Source organism: Crocodylus porosus, unplaced genomic scaffold (assembly GCF_001723895.1).
Source record: "Crocodylus porosus isolate Cpor-Errol unplaced genomic scaffold, CroPor_comp1, whole genome shotgun sequence".
In the NCBI taxonomy this organism is placed as follows: domain Eukaryota; kingdom Metazoa; phylum Chordata; order Crocodylia; family Crocodylidae; genus Crocodylus; species Crocodylus porosus.
In genome coordinates, this window is record NW_017728947.1 from 76,079,589 (window position 1) to 76,103,066 (window position 23,478).

The 23,478-nt window shown below is 45.3% G+C and overlaps 1 protein-coding gene across 6 annotated transcripts in view; it reads left to right on the forward strand.

Annotated features, from left to right (window-relative positions):
- TTLL5 (tubulin tyrosine ligase like 5) overlaps positions 1 to 23,478 on the forward strand; it is a 170,208-nt gene that overhangs the window by 27,704 nt on the left and 119,026 nt on the right. For all 6 annotated transcript variants that reach the window (XR_002104025.1, XR_002104024.1, XM_019551869.1 and 3 more), the window contains 5 exons: positions 2,710 to 2,811; positions 2,970 to 3,061; positions 4,643 to 4,750; positions 16,756 to 16,837; positions 19,317 to 19,378. Coding sequence is in view for 4 of the 6 variants with exons in the window: in XM_019551869.1 (XP_019407414.1) it covers positions 2,710 to 2,811; positions 2,970 to 3,061; positions 4,643 to 4,750; positions 16,756 to 16,837; positions 19,317 to 19,378 (446 nt within the window). In the remaining 2 variants the exon portion in view is untranslated. The remainder of the gene's footprint in view (positions 1 to 2,709; positions 2,812 to 2,969; positions 3,062 to 4,642; positions 4,751 to 16,755; positions 16,838 to 19,316; positions 19,379 to 23,478) is intronic.

Sequence of the window (23,478 nt, forward strand, 5' to 3'; positions counted from 1 at the left end):
GACCTCGTCATCCCTTGGGGCACTCTGGTGAACAAACGTTCCCCCAGATACTGGTGGTCACCCATGATAAATTTATAGGTGGCCATCAGATCACCCCTGAGCCTGTGCTTTTTCAGGCTAAAGAGCCCCATGGCTCTCAGCCTGTTGTCGTAAGTTCTGTTTTCTTGACCTCTGATCATGCGTGTGGCTTTTCTCTGGACTCTCTTGGATTCCTTGCTAATGCCAAGCTTCAACATAGCAGCATCTGCGAGTAGTATTTTGGCTAAGAGACTGTCCTATCCAGGAGGATGATGACCTGGCCTCAGTTGTTTGCACCTTCATCACTTCTTGGCTGGATTATAGCAATCTGAGATACCTGGGCATGAAGCCTTCATTGCTTAGGAAACTCCAGCTAGTGCCAAAATATGTTTCCTCAGTAACACAATCTGTCACAAGCGCATAAGACCTGTGCTCCACTCTTTTGCTGGCTTTTTCACTGAATTTTGAGCCTCTCAGGTTCCTAGTCCTCATCTCAGAAACCTCAGGCCAGGATCTTTAAGAGGAACCCTTCATTCCTGGGTAAAGACTGGCTAAACTGCTCTTCTGACACAAAATTCTTTATAAGAAGGATAATACTCTGCTAGAAAGTTTTTGGATACTGTGGTGGTGTGTGTGGTATATGAACTTAAACAGATTAAATAGGGTTCTGCAGGAAGTGATATTGGTAATTTAGTAAGGGAATACTTTTTTTTCCTTCTTATTCATTACTGAATCCAGTGTTTCAGTGTCTTACTAACAGGTGTCTTTTTAGTAAACATTTTTGTTGTGTTTGTTACCTTTTTTTTTATCACCTAGAGACTCTTGATAGGTACCCTAAAACACTTTGGACCTTATAGTTGTGATCTCGGGTCACTTCTCAAAGAATTGGTGTGGCCATCTTTTCATGGCCAAATTTTGGTAAGGGAATGATATTTTGTCTACCCAAACACTTCTAATTTTTAATGGCTGGGTTCAGATTCATCTGCTATTAAACTGCTATCATATTCCCCCTACAAGTAGCTGCAGTGTAGTGGTGGGAAAGAGTGATTCTTTTTAGAGCTGTAATGTCCTTGTTATCTCTGTGAATGAAAACCACTTAAAAAAAACCCCAAGACTTTTAGTAATACCATCCTGCTGTGGAATTTAGAACAGGGTCCTGACAGTGAATGGTGATGATCATTGGAGAAAGATGATGCTGAAAAGAGTTGGGCTTTTTTGTTTTGTTTTGTTTTTTTAATAAAACAAAGCTGGGGGTTGAAAGTACTAAGAAGGGCAACCTGTGATATACAACTGATTATGGGGAAACAGGAACTTTGTGGTGATTGCCTTGCTCTCTCCACCCAATGGCAAGCTTCAAAACTCTAGGTTAAGATTCATCCATTCATTTAAAAAAAAAAATGAATCAAAGATCAGTGTGAGAGGTTATTTTCAGTCTTGATCTTGTCTTATTCTGTTTGTAGTGTACTGATAACTAGATCTGCATCCTCATTTCTATTTTTGTTGGTGTCTTGTTCCATAACCCCCATGTTGCTGGTTTTGGCTTTCAGATTTCAGTGTTTCTTATGGGAAGTCTGAGGCTCTGGATGCACTTGTAATTCTTATGCTGATATGGCTACCAAGAAGGCCATTGTACCTCTCTCTTGGGAGGCTTTATACATAAGAGTTGCAATAAGAGATGAGAGAATAGTTGCTTTTTGATTCTAGGGCTACTCTGCTTGAACGTGTTCATGCTTAGGCAGCTTTGTGACTAGAAAGAGACTTGGGTACAATGTTGAAGGTAATAGAATGACTGGCTTATGAGAATATAGTTAAGCTTCCAGTTTTGGGTAATGAATGGCACCTGAAAAGGCCAGACAGGAAATGCCATAACCAACACTTTGAAAATGGTGGGATTTTTGGCTGCCGACCTTGTATGTTTTGGCTTTTACTGAAGGAGACACTTTCATTTATGGAAAATAACAGGCGAATATGACCATCAATAAATGAGGGATGCACTTTATGGTACTGTAGCTTGGATTTGTTGCATTTGTACGTTCCACCCGTGAGTTTGCTGAGGGTCTGTCTCTATTATTAAAGTGCCCCTCCCCTGCCAATGGCTCTGGGCCATATAGAGTTCTCTTTGGTACACACCAGGGTTCCCCATTCTCCCTTGCTGTCCAAAGCTCTCTATTTTCTCCAGACCCTCTTTTTCCCTTATTTTTCTTCTTTTTTCCTCTTCCTGGATGTCAGGGTAGAGCTAAAAGAGGTATTGTCATACTGGAAGATGTTAATGGCTACCATATGGATTTCTGGTTTTGAGTGGAGAATTTTAACTCTGCCTATGGAGTCATTATTAACACTTTCTTCAGCAACCCAGGGATGGAGAGAGTTTAAGGGCTGTGACTGGTAACTGCCAGGATGGATTTGGAGTTCCCAAATTAAGCTACTGAGGAAAACTTCCTGATTGTGAGAGGTGCTGTATGGGCTGCAAAATAATCTCTCAAAAGAAACTGGAGCTTCTGGAATGAAGTTCTAAAGGCAAAAGGGGACACAGCCCTGGGGGTTAGACTGTAATCGATCTTTAGGGGGGGTTGCACTGCATCAGACATAACTAGGTTTTTCCTTCTTTAGCTGCAGTGATTGAGTGATCTGCCTAGTAGGCTTCATCTACCAAGCTGCTTAATCTGCTTTAAATATTTTCTCTGCTCATAGGTTTGCAACGGTGAGATATGACCAGGGATCTAAGAACATTAAAAACCAGTTCATGCATCTGACCAATTACAGTGTCAATAAGAAGAGTGGAGACTATGTCAGGTACTTGGATATACCTGGGAAATGAGGAGGTAGCTTTTGGAAAGGGAACCAAATTCACACTAAGATGGGGGGGCAAACTTGGCACCAGTGCATCTAAGATTAGAAGGTGATTCTGAGGCATAAGCCAGCAAAGTGAGGCCGCCTTTGGTTTATTTTAGCTGCGATGACCCTGAGGTAGAGGATTATGGAAACAAATGGAGCATGAGTGCAATGCTGAGGTACCTGAAACAAGAAGGAAGAGACACAGCAGGTCAGTAGTGATCCTTTTTGGTTCTTTCCTTGTTCTGTCACCAGCAAGGAACCCAGACAGAAGCTGGGGAAAAGCCCTTGTAGGTCCTGTTCCATTCTGTCTCAGGGTGGAGGGCAGGATTCGTCTCTATGCATTATCTTCTGTGGCTATATCCAGCCCATTGTTCTCCATCTTTCCAGTAATAAGCCTTCACCTACCCTTATGGGAAATTATATTGAACAACCTACGTCTGTCATGGTTTTTTTCTTAATATTTTACCTGTACTTACTTCCCCTTCCTGAAGGTCATCCCATTTCTCCTGGCATCATCTTAAATGCTTCACTCCCTCTACTACTCCCATGGCCTGTCCAAGCTGATGGGTGATCTGCCTCTGGAGAACTGTACCATTTTGAATAACTCTTGGATGTGGTATCACGTTTTTGTGCCTCGGGTTTTTGCTGAATGTTTTCATTGAAGCCTGATTGTTCGTGTAAAGTAGATCCCTCTTCCACACTTCTGTCAGGTCTGTTGGGAGTAAATGCATCAGCAGGGCAGAATCCAGGTATAATACTTTCTTAGTGGATTAATTTACCTGTGATATGAAGCCCTCAGCTGCTATCAGTTAGTGTTAAGATGTCCATCCTGTGTGTTGCCAGGGAACAATTAGATGATGGAGGAAGGGGTTTGAATCTGGCTTTCAAATAGAAGTAGGCCTTTCCCCCATCATATGTATGCATGGCTACATAGTCACTTGGTCTTACTACAAGTTACATGTTCCATCAGTTGCACACAACATTTACATATTTACGTTCTTGTAATATCTAATGTGTAAGGGATATGAATCTAACATAGGCAAGTCAGTGAGAAACATAAGTAGGTTGTTTTCATAATTGTCCATTATGAGGGTTCCTGCATCTTTCTCTGCTGTGTCTGGTTCTGGTCACTTCCTGTCTGACAATGCTGAACAAAGAGTGCTGGTCCAGTGTGGGAAGGCAATTCTTGTGTGTTCTTGCAACTGTATAACAATGTTTGCCACTTCTCTGTGTGCACAATAATGCCTCCTATTGCATAGTTGTTAATTCATCTGTACTTATCCAGGCTCATGCATGCATTCTCTCATGTATGGAAAATACTTGTATTACTAAAATGGAATGTCTAATGCAGTGGCCAGTACCAAATGATTTAGAGGATGATGCAACATTATAGAAGGCAGCTATGAAATAACCTAGCCATAAGGAATGTTTCTTTCAAAGCTTTTTGGCTTGTGCCCTAAAACATGAGGGTTTATATCTCTTGTTTGTTTAATCCTTTGCAGTGCTCTGTGGGTGGTGATCAGACTCCAGCTGACTTTTGGTGTTGTGCTTACAATGTGCTCCTGCCCCTGTTTTTAGATTCACATGCTCCACTGAGCGTTCACTTGTGAGCACTTCTGCGCTAGAATTCTTGTGCATGTATACGCTCATGATCTTTTGCTTATGGGTATTTACACGGGTGCAAAGCGGTAATGCCTGTGTGGTTTCACATGGACAATTGCATATGTACATACCCATGTTCTTCTAGTTTTTACCCCTGGCTTCACGTTCTTTTTTTTTCCCCATGTAGCACTGATGGCCAATGTGGAGGACCTGATTATTAAGACTATAATTTCTGCTGAACTGGCCATTGCCACAGCCTGTAAAACTTTTCTTCCATACCGTAGCAGCTGCTTTGGTAAGTATCATAAAGGCATCTTAACATCTTGGGGCTGTTGATGTTGTGGTGTTTTGTTTTTCTTAGTGTTAGAGTGTCATTTGCTACTTCAGTACATCAGTGGTTTGAAGGAACTTTGGATCCTAAATACAGTGTGTAATGGCAGAGAAAAAGTTGGATTGGCTTCGTGCACAATCGTACTGCACTATGAAGGGAATGGGCCCAGAGTTGCCATTGCCCATCAGGGTACTGTAAGGGGAAGGGTGTTGGATTTTAAGATGAACTGGAGGGAGCCAGCAGAATGATGTGTGCCCTGACATTACCTGGCCCACTGATGACTTTGGGAAGGTTGACTGAGTGAGGCTGCACCCTTTTTGTAAAACACCTGGTACTGGTCACTGGACTAGATGGTTCAGTTCATTACTATTTTCCATCTGTAGGATTCATGTGTCTGGGTATAAGTGTTGGTGAGTCTGTATGTGTGTGACTGGAACACATGGCGGCGGCAAAGCTTATCTTTAGCTGAGGTTCTACACAGAACTATGTGTTGGCAAAGGGATTTGAGAACTCACTGGCAGGGGAGGCTGGGAACAGCTCCAGAAAGCGGCGGCTGGTACCAATGCATGCCTTCTCCTGCTTTCCAATGGCTGCTTCTTAGCCTTCTCTGGGGTGGGCCTCCTGCTCTTAGCTGCTTTCTGCAAATACAAAAGGCATGAGTCTTAGAGCAGTAGGTAATTCTGAATTCAGTTAAGTCTTCTACTCAACTATGCAGGTAACAAAGGCCATCAAAAGGTGAGCATCCTATTGTATCCTATGTGCTTAAGTATTAAGAACAGGGTAACTGAGTGCAGCCATGACCCTGTTGACAGTAGGGTCCTTCCACTGAGCCTTGGAGTGTGGCAGCACTGCAGTTTTCACCACTTCTTTTATAAAAAAAAAAAAAAAAAAAAAAAGAAGGGCTGGAAGGAACCACCCAAGATTATCTAATTCAGCCTTCTCTATGAGGGAGGATCATCACTATCCAAACCATCCTATACAAATTAATTGTCTAACCTATTTGCAAAACTATATGGTCAACCCCAAGCACAGCCACAAGGTATAACACCCTATCCTGGTACAGATAAAATAAGGGACCACGGTGCTAATGCTCTGCTGCAGCAAGGTTGTTAAAATACATTTGAGAGATCCAAGGAACAGGGCCACGTGCCCAGCTACAGGAGGAGGCAGAGACCCTCCACAGTCTATACTGGTCTGACCATGAGGCAAAATTTGTTCCTGACCCCAGATAATAGTGATTGTCTGACCCTGAGTAGATGGGCAAGACCCCCTAGTCAGGAACCTCTGTGTTTAAGTCCCAGCAGGAGCATTGGCACACCTTGTAGAATCAGTGTTGTCCAGTGTGGAATGTGGGAGCTGTGACGGGGTAATTGGGGAGGGAGGGGACTGGTGTTACCAATAGGATTCTTTTTACCAGAGATCCCCCAAGGATCGACACGGTCTCTCGTCTGATATGGTATCAAGTAGACTTTGTAAGTAACCCCTAGACAATATTACAGGTTTCCTCCACATAATACGACCTGGCAAATGTCTAAGAAGCCATTTCAGCAGTGACCTTTGGGGTACCAGGCCTTGGATCTTCCACTCTGTGTGTGTGTGTGTGTGTGTGTGTGTGTGTGTGTGTGTGTGTGTGTGTTTGTTTCTGGCTTCCCCACTGTTTGAACGGGGGGACAGCAGCTGTGTCTGTCCTCCCAGCGCCACTGCATGCTAACACACCTATTGCTTTGTTCATTACTTTTGTAACTTTCTCATCCCAAATTGTCCAATCCCCTGGCTCTGTGCTAAGCACTAGGGCTGTGCAAAATTTTGCCAGCAGTTTTATTTCAACACTGTTCCAACTCGTTTCAAGCTTGAAATGGCAGAATCAAAATGAAACGGAGAACTTCAAAACAGCCTCGAAACAAAACGAGACAAGTCGAAACATTTTGAAATTTTTTAAGCGTTTCAAGTTTTGAAGCTCGAGCTGGGCTTGCCCGCAGGGAAACGGAAACTAAAGTAAGGAAAGGGAGGGGGAAGAGGGAGGAAGGTGGGGAAGGAGTGCTTTCATTATTGACTGTGTAGCTGGCCAGTGACTGTCATCCTTTCCTGAGGTCCCTTCCAATCCCAGTACTCTGGGGGTGGGATGGAAAAACGGTGTGAAAGGCAGCATTATTTGAACTGCCCTGCTTTCTTCCTTGGTGCCAGCTGACTGAAGGCACACCTTAACACACACACAGTGTCACCCACCTATGTCATGGGTTTTGCCTGTCAGCAGCTAGGGATGCAGGACCCCAGAACCCAGACTCCCCCTGCACCTATCTCCTTGACAGCTGGCAGGCTTCCTGGCCGTAGCAGGGCCTAGGAGGCCTGCAGCTTTCACCCTGCTCCATCTTAACGCGCACACAGTGTCACCCTTGTCACAAGTTTTGTTTGTCAGCAGCTTGAGGTACAGTTTTCCCGAAACCCCTGCACCTATCTCCCTGAAACTTGGCAGGCTTCGTAGCCTCAGCAGGGGCTACCATTCTTGCAAGTTTCATTCAAATCAGGCCAGAAATGGCAAAGTTATAGGCTGTTTTGACCTTCTTCATTATGGCCTATGGGCAAAACTTTGAAACAGTGTCAAAAGAGCATAACTGTTTCAACAAAACAAAACAGAACAGTGGTTTTCAATCAAAATGAAACACTGTTCCGTTGAAAGGGAATGGTGCTGTTTTGCACAGCCCTACTAAGCACATTCCTTATAAGGAAACTCTTGTGCCTTGCTCACCTAGCGCACCAGTCACAGCACTTGTATCTCCCAGTGCCTCAGAAGGTGCTCTGTTCAATTTTGTTGCTTAGTTCTGGGAAGGCCTAAATTCTTGCTTAAGAGCCTTAGTACAACTCAGTTTGCCTGCTACAGCTGGCACCTGGTATTCAGCCACCTGCAAAACCAGCCAGCTCTAGGTCTGTTAGTTTTGACTCCTTTCAGAATCAGTGAAACTTAGAACTGATGGGAATTTTTCTTGGTGAAGTAGCACTTTAGCAGCAACTCCAAAAATAACAACTCAATAGAGAGACCTAAGGCACTTCCTCTATGTCCACCTCCCTTCCCCTCTCCCCCTTTTCTCCCTTAACCCTTGTCTGTAGTTTACTTTGACTGGTTTGTGTGGAAACTCATGCCCCTTGCGTCCTCTGTGCTGAGCCTGGCTTTGAGGTTATCCCACTTCCTGCTGCCTCCCCAGGGTTGGACTAACCACCCTCTCAGATACTTCCCCACAAATAAACTGTTTTGTTCTATTTGCTTGACTGTAAACATGAATTGAGAGTTTCCCAGGAAAGACGGCTTAAGCAGGAGCCATACAGCTTCCCAGGGGATCCAGAGGCATTCCCAGAGCTCAGTTTTTTCTGTTGCCTTCTCCCATGCCTATGCCTCTACCAAGCAGATGCCCCTTATCCTGAGGATGCTGATTGGCTGCTTGTTATCATACAGGGCCCATTTTTTTTTCCCAGTGTCTTGTTCTCCTTTTTAATTTTGCCTCTTCTGGGTTCTTTTACAACAGGGTTAATATTAATGTACAGTCCCTGACAACAGAGGGAAATGATGTAAGGCAGTAAAGCCAGCAAATCAAGTTCCTCTGAAGGCTCCTTTTTCTATGGCTTTCCCTGGAAAGGGAGCAGTGCAGTTTAGATGGTGCCCTGGGAAGGATGGCATTTCTAGAAGGGTGGAATCAATCAGACCTGTCTATTTATTATCTTTAGTGGCATTTCTCCAATGAATTCTCCATATAGGTTGTATCTGATAACTGTGTCTTCCTCTCTGGGGCAGAGAGAGGCCTCCCTAATTCTTTGTGTTGGTGGCAATATTAACCTTTCCATGCCAACACAAGTACCATCCTCTTTCTAAAAGTTAGAAACCATTATTCTTCTTAGATGTAGCTGGGGAGATGATATTGATGTGGGCTCCCCAGAACCCAAACCCATGAGTTCTCTTTTGGTAAATGATAGGCCTTGAGAATCCTAGCAGCAAAGAGTCCTCAAAATTCTTTGGCTACTCAATTGTTGTTTTAAGCCCTGGAGGTTATAAGAACAGTGTAGATGTTGCATAACTGTATTGTGGGCATGCTCATACACTGGACATTAAAAGAGCTCAGATTTCTTTTTGTTTTGCCTTTTGTTTCAGTCATATGGACTAGCTGTGGCTTGTGGCTTCTAAATGGCTCATGGCTCAAGGCTCTTCGTTAAAAATAAGCTGTAATTGAGATGGTCTTAGCTGATTGTTATTGGAGAGACCCAACTTTAAGACTTAGAACTGATGCAACCATCTGAATTTGTTCATGAGCTGAGTTATGGAGGCATAGGTGCCCAGACTCTTTTTTTTTTTTTTTTTTTTTTCTAGAAGAAACTGCATATTACACTGACTGTAAAAATGTATTTTATAAGGGAGACCTTGTCCTCTCAGTTATTTACATCTTCTGAAGGCATCTGCTTTAGAAAGAGCCAGTCAGGGTTGCAAGCTTGAGTTTCCATCCAGTGGTGAGGGCTTCTTTGCTTAATGAAACTTCCAGTATTCTAGCTCCCTTTATCCTGTGGGATCCTAAAACACTGCACAAATAAAGAATTGCTTTCTCTAGCCCAGAAATGTAACCATCTCTGGGATAGGGTGTCAGCTGTTTTGCAATGCACAAAAGTGCTATGCAGAAGCTTAAGGAAGGAAGTGAAGAAAAATGTGGCATCCAATCAAAATTATTGGGGGAAATTAGGGGCAGAATATAATTGCTTGAGGGAATTTTGTGTGGCCTGGTCCCAGAACTAACATCTCAATGTCTGGGAGAAGCAGCATGGGATTCTTCCGAGGCACAAATGTTCACACCTTTTTGATTTTTGTCTCATTCCAAAATCAGCACTTCTGGGTAGATAATGACCCTCTCATCAAGCTGGGGCATTCATTCAGTTTTGAATCACTGGGGAAAATGCATATGGATTTACCATCATGCCACTTCCTGAAGCACCTTGGGTTTTCTTTCAGGAGATGGAGGTTTCTCACTCAAGTACTGACCTGATTTGACCCTGCTCAGTTTGTCATGTGACTGAATCACAGGCCTAGATAATTTGGCTGCAGCCCTTTTGGAGACCGCATACATTTTTATATGGATATACACACACATGCACTCACACACATGCACATACATCCTCACTAAGCATTAGTTTGGCAGGCAATGTGGAAAATGCCAGCATTTTAAGGTCAAAGCAACACAGTCTGCATTCAGGGAGATGATTATGTCCTGCTTTTGGAAGTAATAGTGGAAACTGACACTCTTCCTCTCCAGAAAGGTGGGGGTACTGGGGAAAACATCAGATAAGTTAGACACATATCCTAGGTTCTACACAAGAATATTACTGCTTTGACCTGGGTCTGTCCTTCTCCATATGTATCACAGAGAACAAGAAACCCACATGTATAAAAACATTCCAAAAGACAAGGACCTGAAAGAAGCTGGATTTATTGGGGCAATTAGCAGATCCTTCTGCGAATCTAACATTTAGGTTGCAGATTTTCAAGCCATGTTGTTAAGGTATGACTTCAGGTCTGTAAGAAACTTCCTTCTCTCATGAATAGCCTGCCACTAAACTCTAAAGAAGGTTGTCTGGGTGGCCAAATGCTGTCCAAAATCAGCTTTGAGGCCTCTTTAAATGTCACTGACATTGTGACTCACTCCATAGTAATAGAGGTGGTTGCACAGAGGTTGTTTTGTCAACAAGAGCTGGGGTTTGCAGCTATGGTGGAGGAACTGCTCTTAAAGGAGTGGAGATAATTAGTACCAAAATGGGTGAGGCAAGGTATACTTTGAAACGCACTGCTTTGTTGCTTTGGTACTTGTTGTCATCAGCAATCTCTCACGGTTGAGGATAATCCAACTCCCATGGGTCAAATAAAGGGTTGTAAATGAGTCTGTTGATGGCTAATAAGGCTGATCCTAGAACCGCAGATTCTGGCAAATGCCACTGGTATGGTTAAAGGGAGGGTTGGATCGAGGATTTCTGAGCTTTGTTTCTTTTCCTTCCATTTCTTTTAGTTTTTCTACCTTCAAGGTGAAACAGGTTTCCTCAAAGTAAGATGTACTTTCTGTAACAGGGAAGTACAACAGGCAACACTTGTCTGCCCCTCCAAGACTGACTATGCACCTCACTTCCTTCTGTTTATAGATCCTCTGAACTGCTTAAGAGACTGTTTTGCAGGTAGAGCCAGTTCACTGTGACATCTCAGCAATCTTACTTGCCTCCAGTCATAAAAAAAATAATTTTGAGGGTTTTTTTGAGTGATCCAATAATATTTAATGATCTCAGAACTGATCAGGCACCCTTTCAGGTTTGGTGTATTTTGGGCATGCATGGGTTCATATTACTAAAGACTAGTAGGATTTGTACATGATCTTATCTGCCTAGATATTCAGGTCAGCTCACTGCATGCTCCTAGCCCATCACTTTTCCTGTCTTTCCCCCACCCTGTTCTGAACTCTGAGGATATTCATCAAGGTGCTTGTGATGATAGCAGTCTACTTGAGGAGGAAGCATGTATCACTGTGTTCCCTTATTTGGATTGGCTAGTGTGGGGCAAGTCTTACCTACTGGTGTTTGAAAACATTTGGTGCATCTTCCAATTGGCCTGGGATTTGGGTCTAAAAGTAAATGCCCCAAAAGCTGTCATACCCAAGAAAAAACTAAATATCATAGGGCTCTTTGTACTTGCAGCAGAAAGGATGATGGGCATGATGATTTCCACCTTGACTTTTCAAATTCATATCTTAAGTGTAAGAACAGACTGTGAGAGAACCATAGAGAATCTGCCTTGATTATTGGGAAACATTTCACCAGAGCTCAAGTGGCATCTCCAGTGTTACTGAGAAACGTATCCATATTGGATAGTTATCCGTAGAGCTCCCTGGAAATCCAATGATGCGTGTAGCAAATCAGTGCTTCAGTTATTGTAGTCCTAAAACTTGGAGATTCCACCTTCAGGTGGACTGATTGAAACATTATTTTGGGTCACCCTCAGTGGAATGAGAGTAACCCTCATGGAAGTAGCTTGAAGTTACTTAATGATAAGTAGAGATCCAAGATGCATATGGGCTGCCAATGTGGGGACACAGTCAGGAAGGCCAACCGCACCTCTGTCATGCATCCACAGATGTATCACAAGCAGGTCCAAGGAGGTGATCCTCCCCCTCTGTGACACTGGTCAGGCCGCAGCTGGAGTACTGCATCCAGTTCTGGGCGCCGCACTTCAGGAGGGACGTGGACAATGTGGAGAGGGTCCAGAGGAGGGCCACTCGCATGATCTGGGGTCAGCAGTGCAGACCCTATGAGGAGAGACTGAGACCTGAACCTGTTCAACCTCCACAAGACAAGGCTAAGAGTGGATCTGGTGGCCGTCTATAAATTGGCCAAGGGAAACCAGCAGGCAATGGGAAAGTCCCTGTTTCCCTGAGCGCTACTGGGAGTAACAAGGAATAACGGCCATAAATTGACTGAGAGTAGATTCAGGCTAGATATCTGGAGGCACTACTTCACTGTCAGGGTGGCTAGGATCTGGACCCAACTTCCAAGGGAAGTGGTGCTCGCTCCTACCTTGGGGGTCTTCAAAAGGAGCCTAGATAGACACCTTGCCAGGGTCGTTTGACCCCAGCATTCTTTCCTGCCCATGGCAGGGACAGGGACTTGATGATCTGCTCAGGTCCCTTCTGATCCTACCAACTATGAAACTATGATCCACAGGTATGTTTTCAATATGTATGTATGTTATGAAATTTGCTCTTCATCTTCTCTTGCTTGAAGTTGTATACATCCTATACACCATGTGATTGGCAGTTGAAGCCTAGGGTGCATGCCTTATCCCCTCAATCTAAAGCACAAAGAAGGTAGGGCTTACTTATTCCCTGTTGGTATTGCTCACCAGAAATTTTACAGCTTTGAGCATGAGAATGCATAGGCATCCACAATGGAATGTGGATATGGAGAAGCTTGACAATAACTGGAGTTTTTAGAAATGTAAGTACACTTCTTCTAGATCTCTTTTGAATCTACTTCTTTGTATTTCGTTCTTGAGCTGGAGGAATTCTGCTGGACAATTTTGTGCGACTGAACGATCCCTTTGACAATCCCAGAATGAGCTAAATGACTTGAATGATCTGCAGATTCTTGAGGTGGAGCATAATGGATTGGGCTCAGTTTGCTTGGATGACTTGTAGCTGCTGTACCTCTACCAAATACAGCTTTCTTCTCTCCTGTAGTGCTGAGCTCCTCCTGGTGGAGGAGAATCCTGGGTTTCAAAGAATAACGCCAGAGAGCCATTTCATCTCAGAGTGGGCCCCCATATTATTCAAAATTAGATGAAGTTACAGTCAAGTAAATGTGCTGAGGTGCCAGCAGGCTGGAGACACCACTCCCCTCTGCTTCTCCTTTATCTTGAGTGCAAACAACAACATTTTCATCCTTTTTAGGGGCAAGTTCAAATCAGCTTCCACATAGGAATAGCAGTGAATGCTAGACCCAGCCATGACTGAGTTTATGCCGGTAAAAAGAGGGAAGTGAGATGAAGAACTAACTTAATTTGTTCTTCATCTCTTTAGAGTAGTTATGGCAAAGGAAATACACCTTCTGTCTTGCCATTTACAGTCCTTCAAAAGTTTGGCCACATTTAGCTCATGGCAGCTTTTCTCCTGCAGTCATAACTCCCTTTAACAGTTGTTTTACTGCATGTGAAACAGCTGAGACCGAGAAAGAAGTATGCTCATTAGCCTATTAGAAGTGAACCTACACTGCAGATCCTGCACAAGAGTGGAATAACTATGGGCTTCCCAGCATATAGAATGTGTAGGACTAAATGTATAGGACAGAATGTGTAGGACACCCTTTGCCTCCCTTCAGAGTCGTCCATGTGCAATCCCTCTAATCATCTAATTGACTGTTCCATATTGTGAAGTTTTGAAAAAAGATTGTTTTATATTCTTGGTGGGGCATCACCAGGGTATTTATGGGCAGGGGAATTCATCCTTTTCTTGACCCACCAGGATGCAGAAAGCAAGTATTGGAGGTGTTAACTAGTTCTGAACTTTGAAAGGGTCAAAAGGAAATACAGGTGTCCTCTTCAGATTCAGTGGCTATGCTCTTAGCCCTGTCTCCTTTTGGGAGCTGCAAAACCGTTTGTGCTTTGAGGGATGGAGCTACACTGGGACAGTAGGAATTATCCCATATCTTCCAGTATGTTGAATTAAGCTGTAAAGAATAAGCAGTGGTAGTCTGCTATCGGAATTATGCAGAGAGGGAATATTCTTAAGCTCTTCTAGTATGGAGGGTTTGGAAGTCCTGTCACCAGAGACTCCTGCTCACATTGCTAAGTCTTGGCAGCAGATGCTGCTTCCTGATATAATGTCAAACTCTTAAGCAAGCTATGATGATGAAGCAGGTTTTTGTAGCTTGTGGTAGCTGGGGGAGGGGAATAAGAGCATTATCTGAGGAGCTGTGGAAACCTGATCCCACAGCTTTCCCCATTTTCCCCTTAATAACAGTTGTACAAGATGGGCTGTCACAGATCTACATCTGTCACCACCATAGGCTAAAGAGAGATCACAGAGAACAATCCTTTTTCAGTCACTCAGCTCTCTAAACTGTTTACACAGGGGAGTGGTAGCTAGGCTTGCAGCTGGTGGCTTTAGAGAAGATGGCCCTGCTCCTTTTTGGGGTCACGTGAACTTTCCCTTCTCATGCTCTCTCGGTGTAAGTTGGGAACCTTTGCCTGCAGAATGTGATGGGGGCTATGCGGGGTAGAAATGAAGCATTTGTCATGGAGGCCAGAGGATTTCACAATCTCCAAATGTGGTAAGGCAAATGATGAGACACCTCCAGAGCAGCTGGAACCATGACTAATTTACTATTTTGTGTGTTGCAGTAGTGAGAGATGGGGCCCCTATTGTCTTGACCACTGCACAGAAATACCTAGAGGCATGGTCTGTCCTAAACAATTTACTGTCTCAACAGCGAAGACAGGTGAATGTGAAAGGGGAACAGTATACAAAGGAAGTGACCACAGTGGTGATGACCAGCAAATGGATCTCCCAGAACGTTCTTATATATATTTAAAATGGACCACCTGGGGTTAGGAGGATGGAAAACACTGGGATTAGTTATTAAGATTTCAGGGAGGGGAAAGGGTAGGAATGAGGAGGTAGGCGTATATAGAAATAGAAGACAGAAGAAATAGGGAAGAATGCTGGAGAGTGGAATGGAGGAATTAGTTATTAGTAAAGCACTCTATGGGACAGAGAGAGGGAAAACAGAAAATGGTTAAACAGCAGAAGACAGAGGTATCCATCTTTATTTTTTGACTTGAGGGAGGGTAGTTTGCAGATCAGTTTGATGTGACAGAACCACTTACTGTTCTTCCACCTTGAGGATTAGCTGCCGCCTTGTCCTCCAAAGTTTATTGTATGCTGGCAGCCTCAAGGTCCTCACTGGTGCCTGGAACCATCTTGTGGAAAAATTTGCTTAGCCTACAGCGATGTTTCTCATATTCAGAATGCCTAACAAATGTCCACACTTGCGATCTACTCCTCCTCCTTTCTCCTACTACAGCCTTCCCAGGCTGGGGAGCAAGAGACTCAAATCTGTACTGGCCTAATTTTCTTTGAGTGGACCCAACTGTTCATTTCTGAGTTGTTTTTCTTCCCACTTACTGTCTGGCTCCATGACCCAGAGAAATGAGCAGGCAACATTAATAAATTCTGCTGCCATTTCCTCCCCCTCTGAGTCCCCCTGCAGCTCATTAACTTCCCATCACAAGCTACATGAGCCCTCGCACAGCTGTCTGCATAGGAAGATCTTGTCAAGCAGTCCAGCTCCCTGGAGCCAGCATTAACATTAAGAAGGCGACAAAATGCTGGGGCCAGAATTCAAGGAAAGCAGCATGGCAAAGACATTTTCTTGCTTTCGCTCCAGGCACTTGGGAACTGGTTAATTCCATGGAAATCCTCCTCTGGTGCCAATCTGCTGTTCTGCGACATTTTGAAAAAATGTGCACCAGTTGTATTGGCAATCATTAGCTGTCTCTCTCGCTTACTGCTGTGCCAGGGAGTCACTTTGGTGCCCAACATCTTATTTACAGTCATGTTTGTGTAGCATCTTTCTTGCAAACTGTATCCCAGAATAGAGCGAGCATGCTGCATAGCTGAAACAATAAAGTCAGGCGTGGAATGGGAAGCTGGCTTCAATCTGACCTGTGTTCTGAAGAGTACATCTAGCACACGTAATACAGTCCAAGTGAGAGAGGCATTTTAGGTGCTGAGAGAGAGGTGTTTTTGCAATGATTTGCAAAGTTGATGGAGTATTACAAAGGCAGAGAGTTATTAGAAGGTTTTCCAGGTGAGAGATGCAGAGAAGAAGGCTCTTGCACAAACATGGGGTTTAAGTCTGAGTATATATGGTAGGCATAAAATAAGATAAATGGAGATGAGATGGCAGTGGAAAGAAAGGAGATTCCTATGGCAGACTGAAATAAGACAACTATAGTTTTAAAAGGAAGGAAGGGAAATGTTTGTTTTACATGAGATCTTGGAAAAAAGTAGAACTTTGAGAGGTTGGGATGATGTGGTTTTACTGCTTTATGCCTCCAGGAAAAGGCAGGTAGCTGAATTCTGCACAATGGTGAGATTTTGGGAAGCTAGAGTTGTATTTGTTCTTGTCTCCTCCTTATCTCATTCTTTTTTTCTTCATTCAAGTTTTTCTCTCCTAACTGTCTTTCTAGGACTACACTTCTGCTTCCCTCCCTTGTCTTCCCAAACTAGGAGTATATTTATTCTCCGTTTTAGGGAAGCCAGCCTCCTATTGGGGAGGACATTTGAGCTTCATTGAATTTTGAGGGATCAGTAGGCCTAAATGAGTCAGCTGGATTAGAAGTGCCCCAATGGGCTTTCAGTGCTTATTGTATATGAAAGATGCACTGTCTGTTGTGTTTTCAGAGCTCTATGGTTTTGATGTCCTTATTGATGCTACTCTCAAGCCTTGGTTGCTGGAAGTGAACCTGTCTCCATCCTTAGCCTGGTAAGTGATTCCTAGATTTAAGCAAAGAAAAAGTTAGGATCTTCATGAAGTAGGATGAAATCGCTGGCCATGCCAGATACAGCTAGTGATCCTCAGAGGGCATGGCTAAGTCAACCCCATGGTGGTGGTATTCCAATACTAATAGGCTTTTAGAGTAGATTTCCTTTGATTTTTCTTTTGTTAAAGTGACCATGGTACAGCAGGGTTTTTAAAGGAGTCCAGTTGGGGTTTCATGTTCTCCTTATTTTTGTATTTGTTTTTATCCTTCCACTCATTTACTATTGCTATTGCCACATAGCCTTGTGTCACAGATCTGGTCAAGGTCCCACTTTTTTCAGATACTCCTCAGGCAGCTCTTTTGGATCTCATTTGTCTGAGTCCACTGTACTTTAAGCCTCAAGTCAGAATAGAGTCTAGGTAATGCCCTTGGTTTCAGTCTCTAGATGTACTGTTGGGATGCTGGTCCTCTAAGTAGCACTCCCTGCTGAGATCCGAAACAGAACTGAAGCAGCACTGGACCCAGTCACCTAGGTCCAGTGCTTTTATTCCTCAGACTCTTCTGTGGCTTAAATGTGCCCTTTTTAGGGGTGTCTGCGTGTTTTAATTAATTCACTTTTTCTAATATGCATTTAAATTTAAGTACTTCCATTGTGAGGTACTAGAAAAAGGCAGATAAGTCTATTTTAATATGCGTTAGTAAAAATGCATGTTTTCTGTGATGCTTTAATGTGCATTAAAATAGGCTAATGCACATTAAAGTGCATGTGTAGGTGTGCCCTTCGAGAACTCTAGTTTTACTACTCTGGGCTACAGTTTAGTTCTTCTGGAGTACATGGTTGGTACTCCATGAAATGCTTGCATGCAGATAGGCTTTGCAGAGGGTTCTGAAACCACTACTGCTCTTTATCAGTTAAGGCGCAAGAATGCATAGACCTAAGTATAAAAAGGGAAAAAGCAAGCATTTCCCTGCCTCAGTTTCCTCCACATTCTTTGAGGAGTAAGTGTGTTCTTTGGATTGGGGTAAGGTGATCTGGGATGGTCCAGGATTCTTCTGTGTAGCTTGTGGCTTGTCATCTGAACCATGGAGTCTTTTCAGCCCAGCTTGCCTTCTCTGACCTTGGCTGGTTCCACAGCTAAACTGAGCCTCACCTGCTGCAAAAGCATGCTAATCTCTTCTCCGCTCCTGCCCAATGCTTCTTGTGAACCTCTGTGAGGCTTTTGCAGTTTGTATGTCCTGCTTCCAACACCATGGCTTCTTTGTTCTGTGTTTGGTAACTTTCCAATCTCCGAACTCCAGCCCCCTGCAGACAGGTAAGAGAAAACTGGTTCTCTTGGGTTTCACCTCCTTAGCATACCAGTTGTCAAATTAGAGTACAGTTAACTGTAATGACACTTCATTGCATTTAGTCTGAGAGAGAGGTGCTGGAGGCCTTGTTAGCTAGATGGATACATATTTACACAGAAGTATTTGATACCACTATTTTCATAGTAACAGCTGCATAACAACTTCTCTGTATGCTCCAGTATTCATAAGTTATGTATCATTTTCTTAAATCATCATATCTAGGGTCCTAGATGATTTCTCATTTTTCTGCTCATATACAAATTGTTTTCAGGTCCATAATACATGAGAGATATCACTTCCTCCCTACTTAGGCAACTAAAAGCATGTCTGTACCATAATTAACCTCATCATAACTGCTTCTCTGACTTTTATAATACCCATTTTACCCATCTTAACTCCATTCAGAATGTTGTAGTAAAACTAATCTTCCTGGTCTATTATTGTGTACATACATGCCTGCATACCTAATTTCTTATTGCATTTTGCCCTCTGCTCTGCTGGTAGTGCCAGCTTCTGTGCCTAGTTCATCTGTATTTTCTACAGATTAAAGAACATGATGCTTCTGTCATTATGCTCCTTTGATAAAAGCCAAGTCCTGAAAGACCTATCCTGTCTTTTAGTTATGATAAATTTAATTCAAAATCCTTGTCCATAAGAACACGTGTGCTTCTTGTTTTCCCCTGCATCTGTTCTATGTGTCTGTCTGTTCTTTCAGGGCCCATCCATTTCCTCCAGTCAATTTGTTCTTTGGTTCTTAGGCTCAGTTAGTCTGTGACTTCTACATGTTGTGGCATGGTTTAATATATGTATTGCAATAACACCCAATCTTCTAAATGACGTACAGATCCAAATAGTTTCTGCCCATCAAGAACACAGATGAACCTGTACATGATGTAGCAGTTGTGTGGGAGAAAGGAATAGAATTCAATAAACTAAACATTTTATAGATGCACATAGATTCACATGTTAGTGATTTTGTTTAGTGTATGCTAGACTAGACTTTCCTCCCCCTTACCCATTTCATTCTGCCTGTGTTTGCTCAGAATGGATGCACTGGGAATACAGTGAAGGGGAATGTTGGATACTAGTGCTTTTTTATTTAATGCTCCTCTTGTCTCTTGCATGCGGGGACAGTGATGCTCCTTTGGACCTGAAGATCAAAGCTAGCATGATTTCAGACATGTTCACCCTTGTAGGTGAGTGTATTATATGTATTCTGTTTGAATCTTTACTTCATATTCTTCATATTAAGCCAGTTTTTTGCATGGTGTGTTGACTGGGTTTGAATAGAAGTTTTCGGTTTTGAGAACTGGGTGTATAATACAATGACTGGGGATTCTGGTTAGAACGAGTGTATTGAGTACAGGAAATGTGTGTGTATAGAGTAGCATGGATGTAGTTTATGGTCTATACTGTCTGAGTCCAGTCTTTTTCTCCCGCCCAGGCGGGGGGTTGGGCTTGAAGATCTACAAGGTCCCTTCCAACCCTACTTCTATGATTCTATACACTGTTGTAGGAGAGAAGGTAGATGTGCTACGTCAGTAGTGCTCAACAATTTTGGCCAGATGGGCAGTGCCTAGTCTGTCCACAGGCTGGATCTGGCTAGTGGTCCCAATTCAGTGCTTGGGACAGGCACAACAGTAACCCACCTGTTCCCACAGGGTAGTGGTGGCCAGGGGAAGAGAGGATGTGGTTCAGCCTTGTTCCTGGGAGGAGGGGTGTAGCCTGGTGCCAATCCAAGTGCGAAGGTGGGGGGAGGATATGTGGCCCAGCCTAGACCCAGCTGTTGGGAAGGAAGGGGGTGTGACCCAGCCCTGATATAGCTGCAGAGGAGGGGCGTGACCCAGTGATCCAGTTGCTAGGGAGGGGCAGAGCTCAGCTTCAATGCAGCTGCCAGGGAGGGCAAGGTCCAGACCCAGTGCAGCTCAGTAATGGGCACAATACAGCCTGCGGGCCAGATCTGGCCCACGGTGGGTCCTTTGGTCCCACCCAGTGAAGGCAGAAGGGGCAGCCTGAGCCTTGGCATATGCAGGCATTCCTGCTGCTCCCAGGCATGCAGCAGGGCTGGAACAGTGTGGCAGCTGGACTCCATTTTTCAGCAGCCCTGGTGGTGGCAGCAGTGGCTTCTTCTAGGTGTCACTCTGGACCCAGCCCCCCTGTCTGGGCACCCCAGCTTATCTGCCCAGCACCCACTGGTGGAAGTGGAACCCATGTGGGTAGGATGCTCGGACAGGCGGCTGGAATGGGACTGTGGGCTGGCAGGAAGTGGCGTTTGGCAGCAAGATTGACAGGCAGGGCTGAGGAGACCCTGGGGTCGCAGGTTAATGACAGCATGGGCCTGGGGCAGAGCTGTAATTTGTTCTCTGCACGTCCCTGTGACAGGCATGCATTCTGTGGGCAGGGATGTTCAGGGAGCAGATTGCAGCTCAGCCCTGTGATGTCACTGCCCCAAAATCCTGGACCCAGCCCCCTACCTGCTTTCCCGCGGCCCCATCGTTGCCCTAGCAGAGTGGTTTGCCTCTGCTCTGCATTCACCTAGCAGAGCAGTTTGCCTGTGTGGCTCCTGACTGGTCTCCATGGAGACTGGGCTTGTGGGACAGTGACAGCACCGGGTCAGGGCTGGGGCAGAGCTCTGGTTCTGTGGGCAGGACTTGCAAGGAGCACATCTCAGCTCTGCCGCACCTCTTTGCTGTTACTGTCCTGTGAGCCCGGGATCACTGTGAGAGTGTTCAGGCAGGCCATGTGGCCAGGCAGACAGGATGGGGCCTCAGGCAGGCAGGAAGTTTGCATCTGGGGCCACGTCCAGGATCTTGGGACAGTTACGGGCTAGGGCAGGGCCACAATCTGCTCCCTGTACGCTCCTGCCTGTGGAACTGGCGCCCGTCGCAGGGGTGTTCTGGGAGTGGATCATCACTCTGCCCCAGCCCTGGGCCTGTGCTGTCAATGCTCTGTGACACCACTCCATGATTCCAACCTTGCCTGCTCATCCACTCCTGAACTATGCTCCTAGCCCAACCATGGCCTCATCCGACGTAGGGAGTTCTGGTGAGTTGTTACGTGGTGGGGTGTGCTGACCTGGCCTGCGGTAGCTTGGTAAACCCCCTATGTGGCCTGCTGTCCATCCCTGATGTAGCTGCAGGTAGGGAGGAGCGTGGCCCAGCCCTGATCTAACTGCTGAAGTAAGGGGAGGGGAAGCGGTATGGTCCAGCCCCAACCCACTGCATGGGGCTTGGGGTATGGGAATTTGGCAGCAGGGATGAGTGGTTGCATTACTTGACTCCACTCCCTTGCCACTAAATTTCCTGATCTGTGGGGAGCCCCGCAGGCCAAATACCATGGCTCCTCTGGCTACATCTGGCCCATGGGCTGGAGGCTAAGCACCCTTGCCATAGATAAGGGAGTATCAGTAGAGGTCGAAATTTAATAAGTTGTGGGGAAGATAATAAGCAGCCAAAGGGAAAGCTGCTAGTGGTCTGTTTTGTGCGGGATCTACAATTGCCTTCCTTGAGTGTTTTTGAAGTCTTCTAGGCCAGTGCTTCTCAAAAGTGGTGGTCCACAGACCGGTGCCGGTCCTCAAACCATCGGTCGCTGGTCTGCAGTGAATTGCCAGGAAAGAAAGAAAAATATTTTCAGAAGCATAACATTCATGTGTCATAGCGCCACAGTTTGTACATTCCAACACTCCAGGTGACGTCATGTCGTGCAAGGTGAGAAAAGAGAAAGAAACAGCTGGTCGCACATTTTTATAGCACTGTTACACGCAGTTGCTGCCGCCGGCTGAACCGGGCACCGGTCCCTGGCCCACTGGAAAAAAAATCGCCGGTCCACCACATCAGATAGTTTGAGAAGCACTGTTCTAGGCAGATAAGGTTCTTTGAGTAAATGTGATATCACGGGGTGCACCGACAGATCTTTGGGGCCAATACCAGTAGCTGATTTTTAAGGAAGTGTACTGGCTGATACCGATCCAATTTCCGATATGCAGCCTGGCAGCTGATAAGTCTGTTGTGGTGGAAGGAGAGGGGGAAGGGAAGGGGCATGTGGGGTACAGATTGAGGCCCCTGCAGTGAGGGAGGGGGTGGGGCTGGGGAAGGTGATACCTGGCTGGGGCTAGGCAGGGTGCTCGTCTGGGGGGTATAGGGGAGAGGTGGCTTCTGCCGCTGCATGCACCCCCAGAGAGCACTGGGGGGATGTGTGTGCCCCCCTGGATCTGCATGGGGCAGGCTGTAGCTATGGGCTGGGGCTGGGTTAGTGCCAGGCTCTTCCCAGCAGGGGTTGACTTGGGCTGCGCTTGGGGCAGGTGGCAGCGCTGTTGGGATTGGGATCATTCAGAAATTTGCCATAGCCCGCCCTCCCTCCCTCCAAACCCCTCTTACAGCACTGCCACCGCCTGCCCCACCCTCTGCCAGGAAAAGCTCGGTGCAGACCTGGCTTCAGGCTGCTGCGGCAGCTGCCTTGCCCCACAGATCTGGGGCATGCCCCCTGCCCCCACCCCACCATGCCTCTCTGGGGTGTGTGCAGCATTGGGAGCTGCCTCCTCCCTGCGCCCCACCTTGCCCCAGCTGGGGAGTGCCTGACCCAGCCCCTGCCCACACTGCAGGGGCCTTGATCTGCCCCACTCACACCCGTTTCCTCCCCACTACCCTTCCACCACAACAGTCTTACCGGCTCTTTTGAGGATTGAGTGCTCTCAGGCGAAAGGGGTGCTCTTTTCAGTACTCTGCCAAAAATGTAATGCAATGTGGAGACTCAAGGAATAAATGTAGAGGAGAACCTCTTTAGGTCTTGTTTGGGGTAGAGAGACCCCTTGGTTAGTTGATATTGTTGCTGGGAATGCTAGGTTTGAATTTAATGGGCTACTTAGGTTTCCCAGAAATTGAAGGTTCTTGTATGCTCTCCACCCTGTGAGTGTTGGGGGAGCTAGCAGGAGTTATTGCAGGGCCCTTGGCATGGTTTTATGAGTGTTAGTGGTGCTCAGGCCAGGTGCCAGATGATTGGAAGATGGCCAACGTAGTTCCCATTTTTGAAAAAGGGAGGAAGGAGGACCTGGGCAACTATAGGCCTGTCAGTCTTACCTCAATTCTAGGGAAACTCTTTGTGAAGATCATCATGGAGCACATCTGCAATGGGCCGGCTTCAGGGATGATGCTCAAGGGCAACCAGGATGGTTTCATTAGGGGCAGGTCATGTCAGACCAACCTGATTGCCTTTTATGATCAGGTCACAAAAGCATTGGATGCAGGTGTCACCGTGGATGTAGTCTTTCTAGACTTCAGCAAGACCTTTGACACCGTCT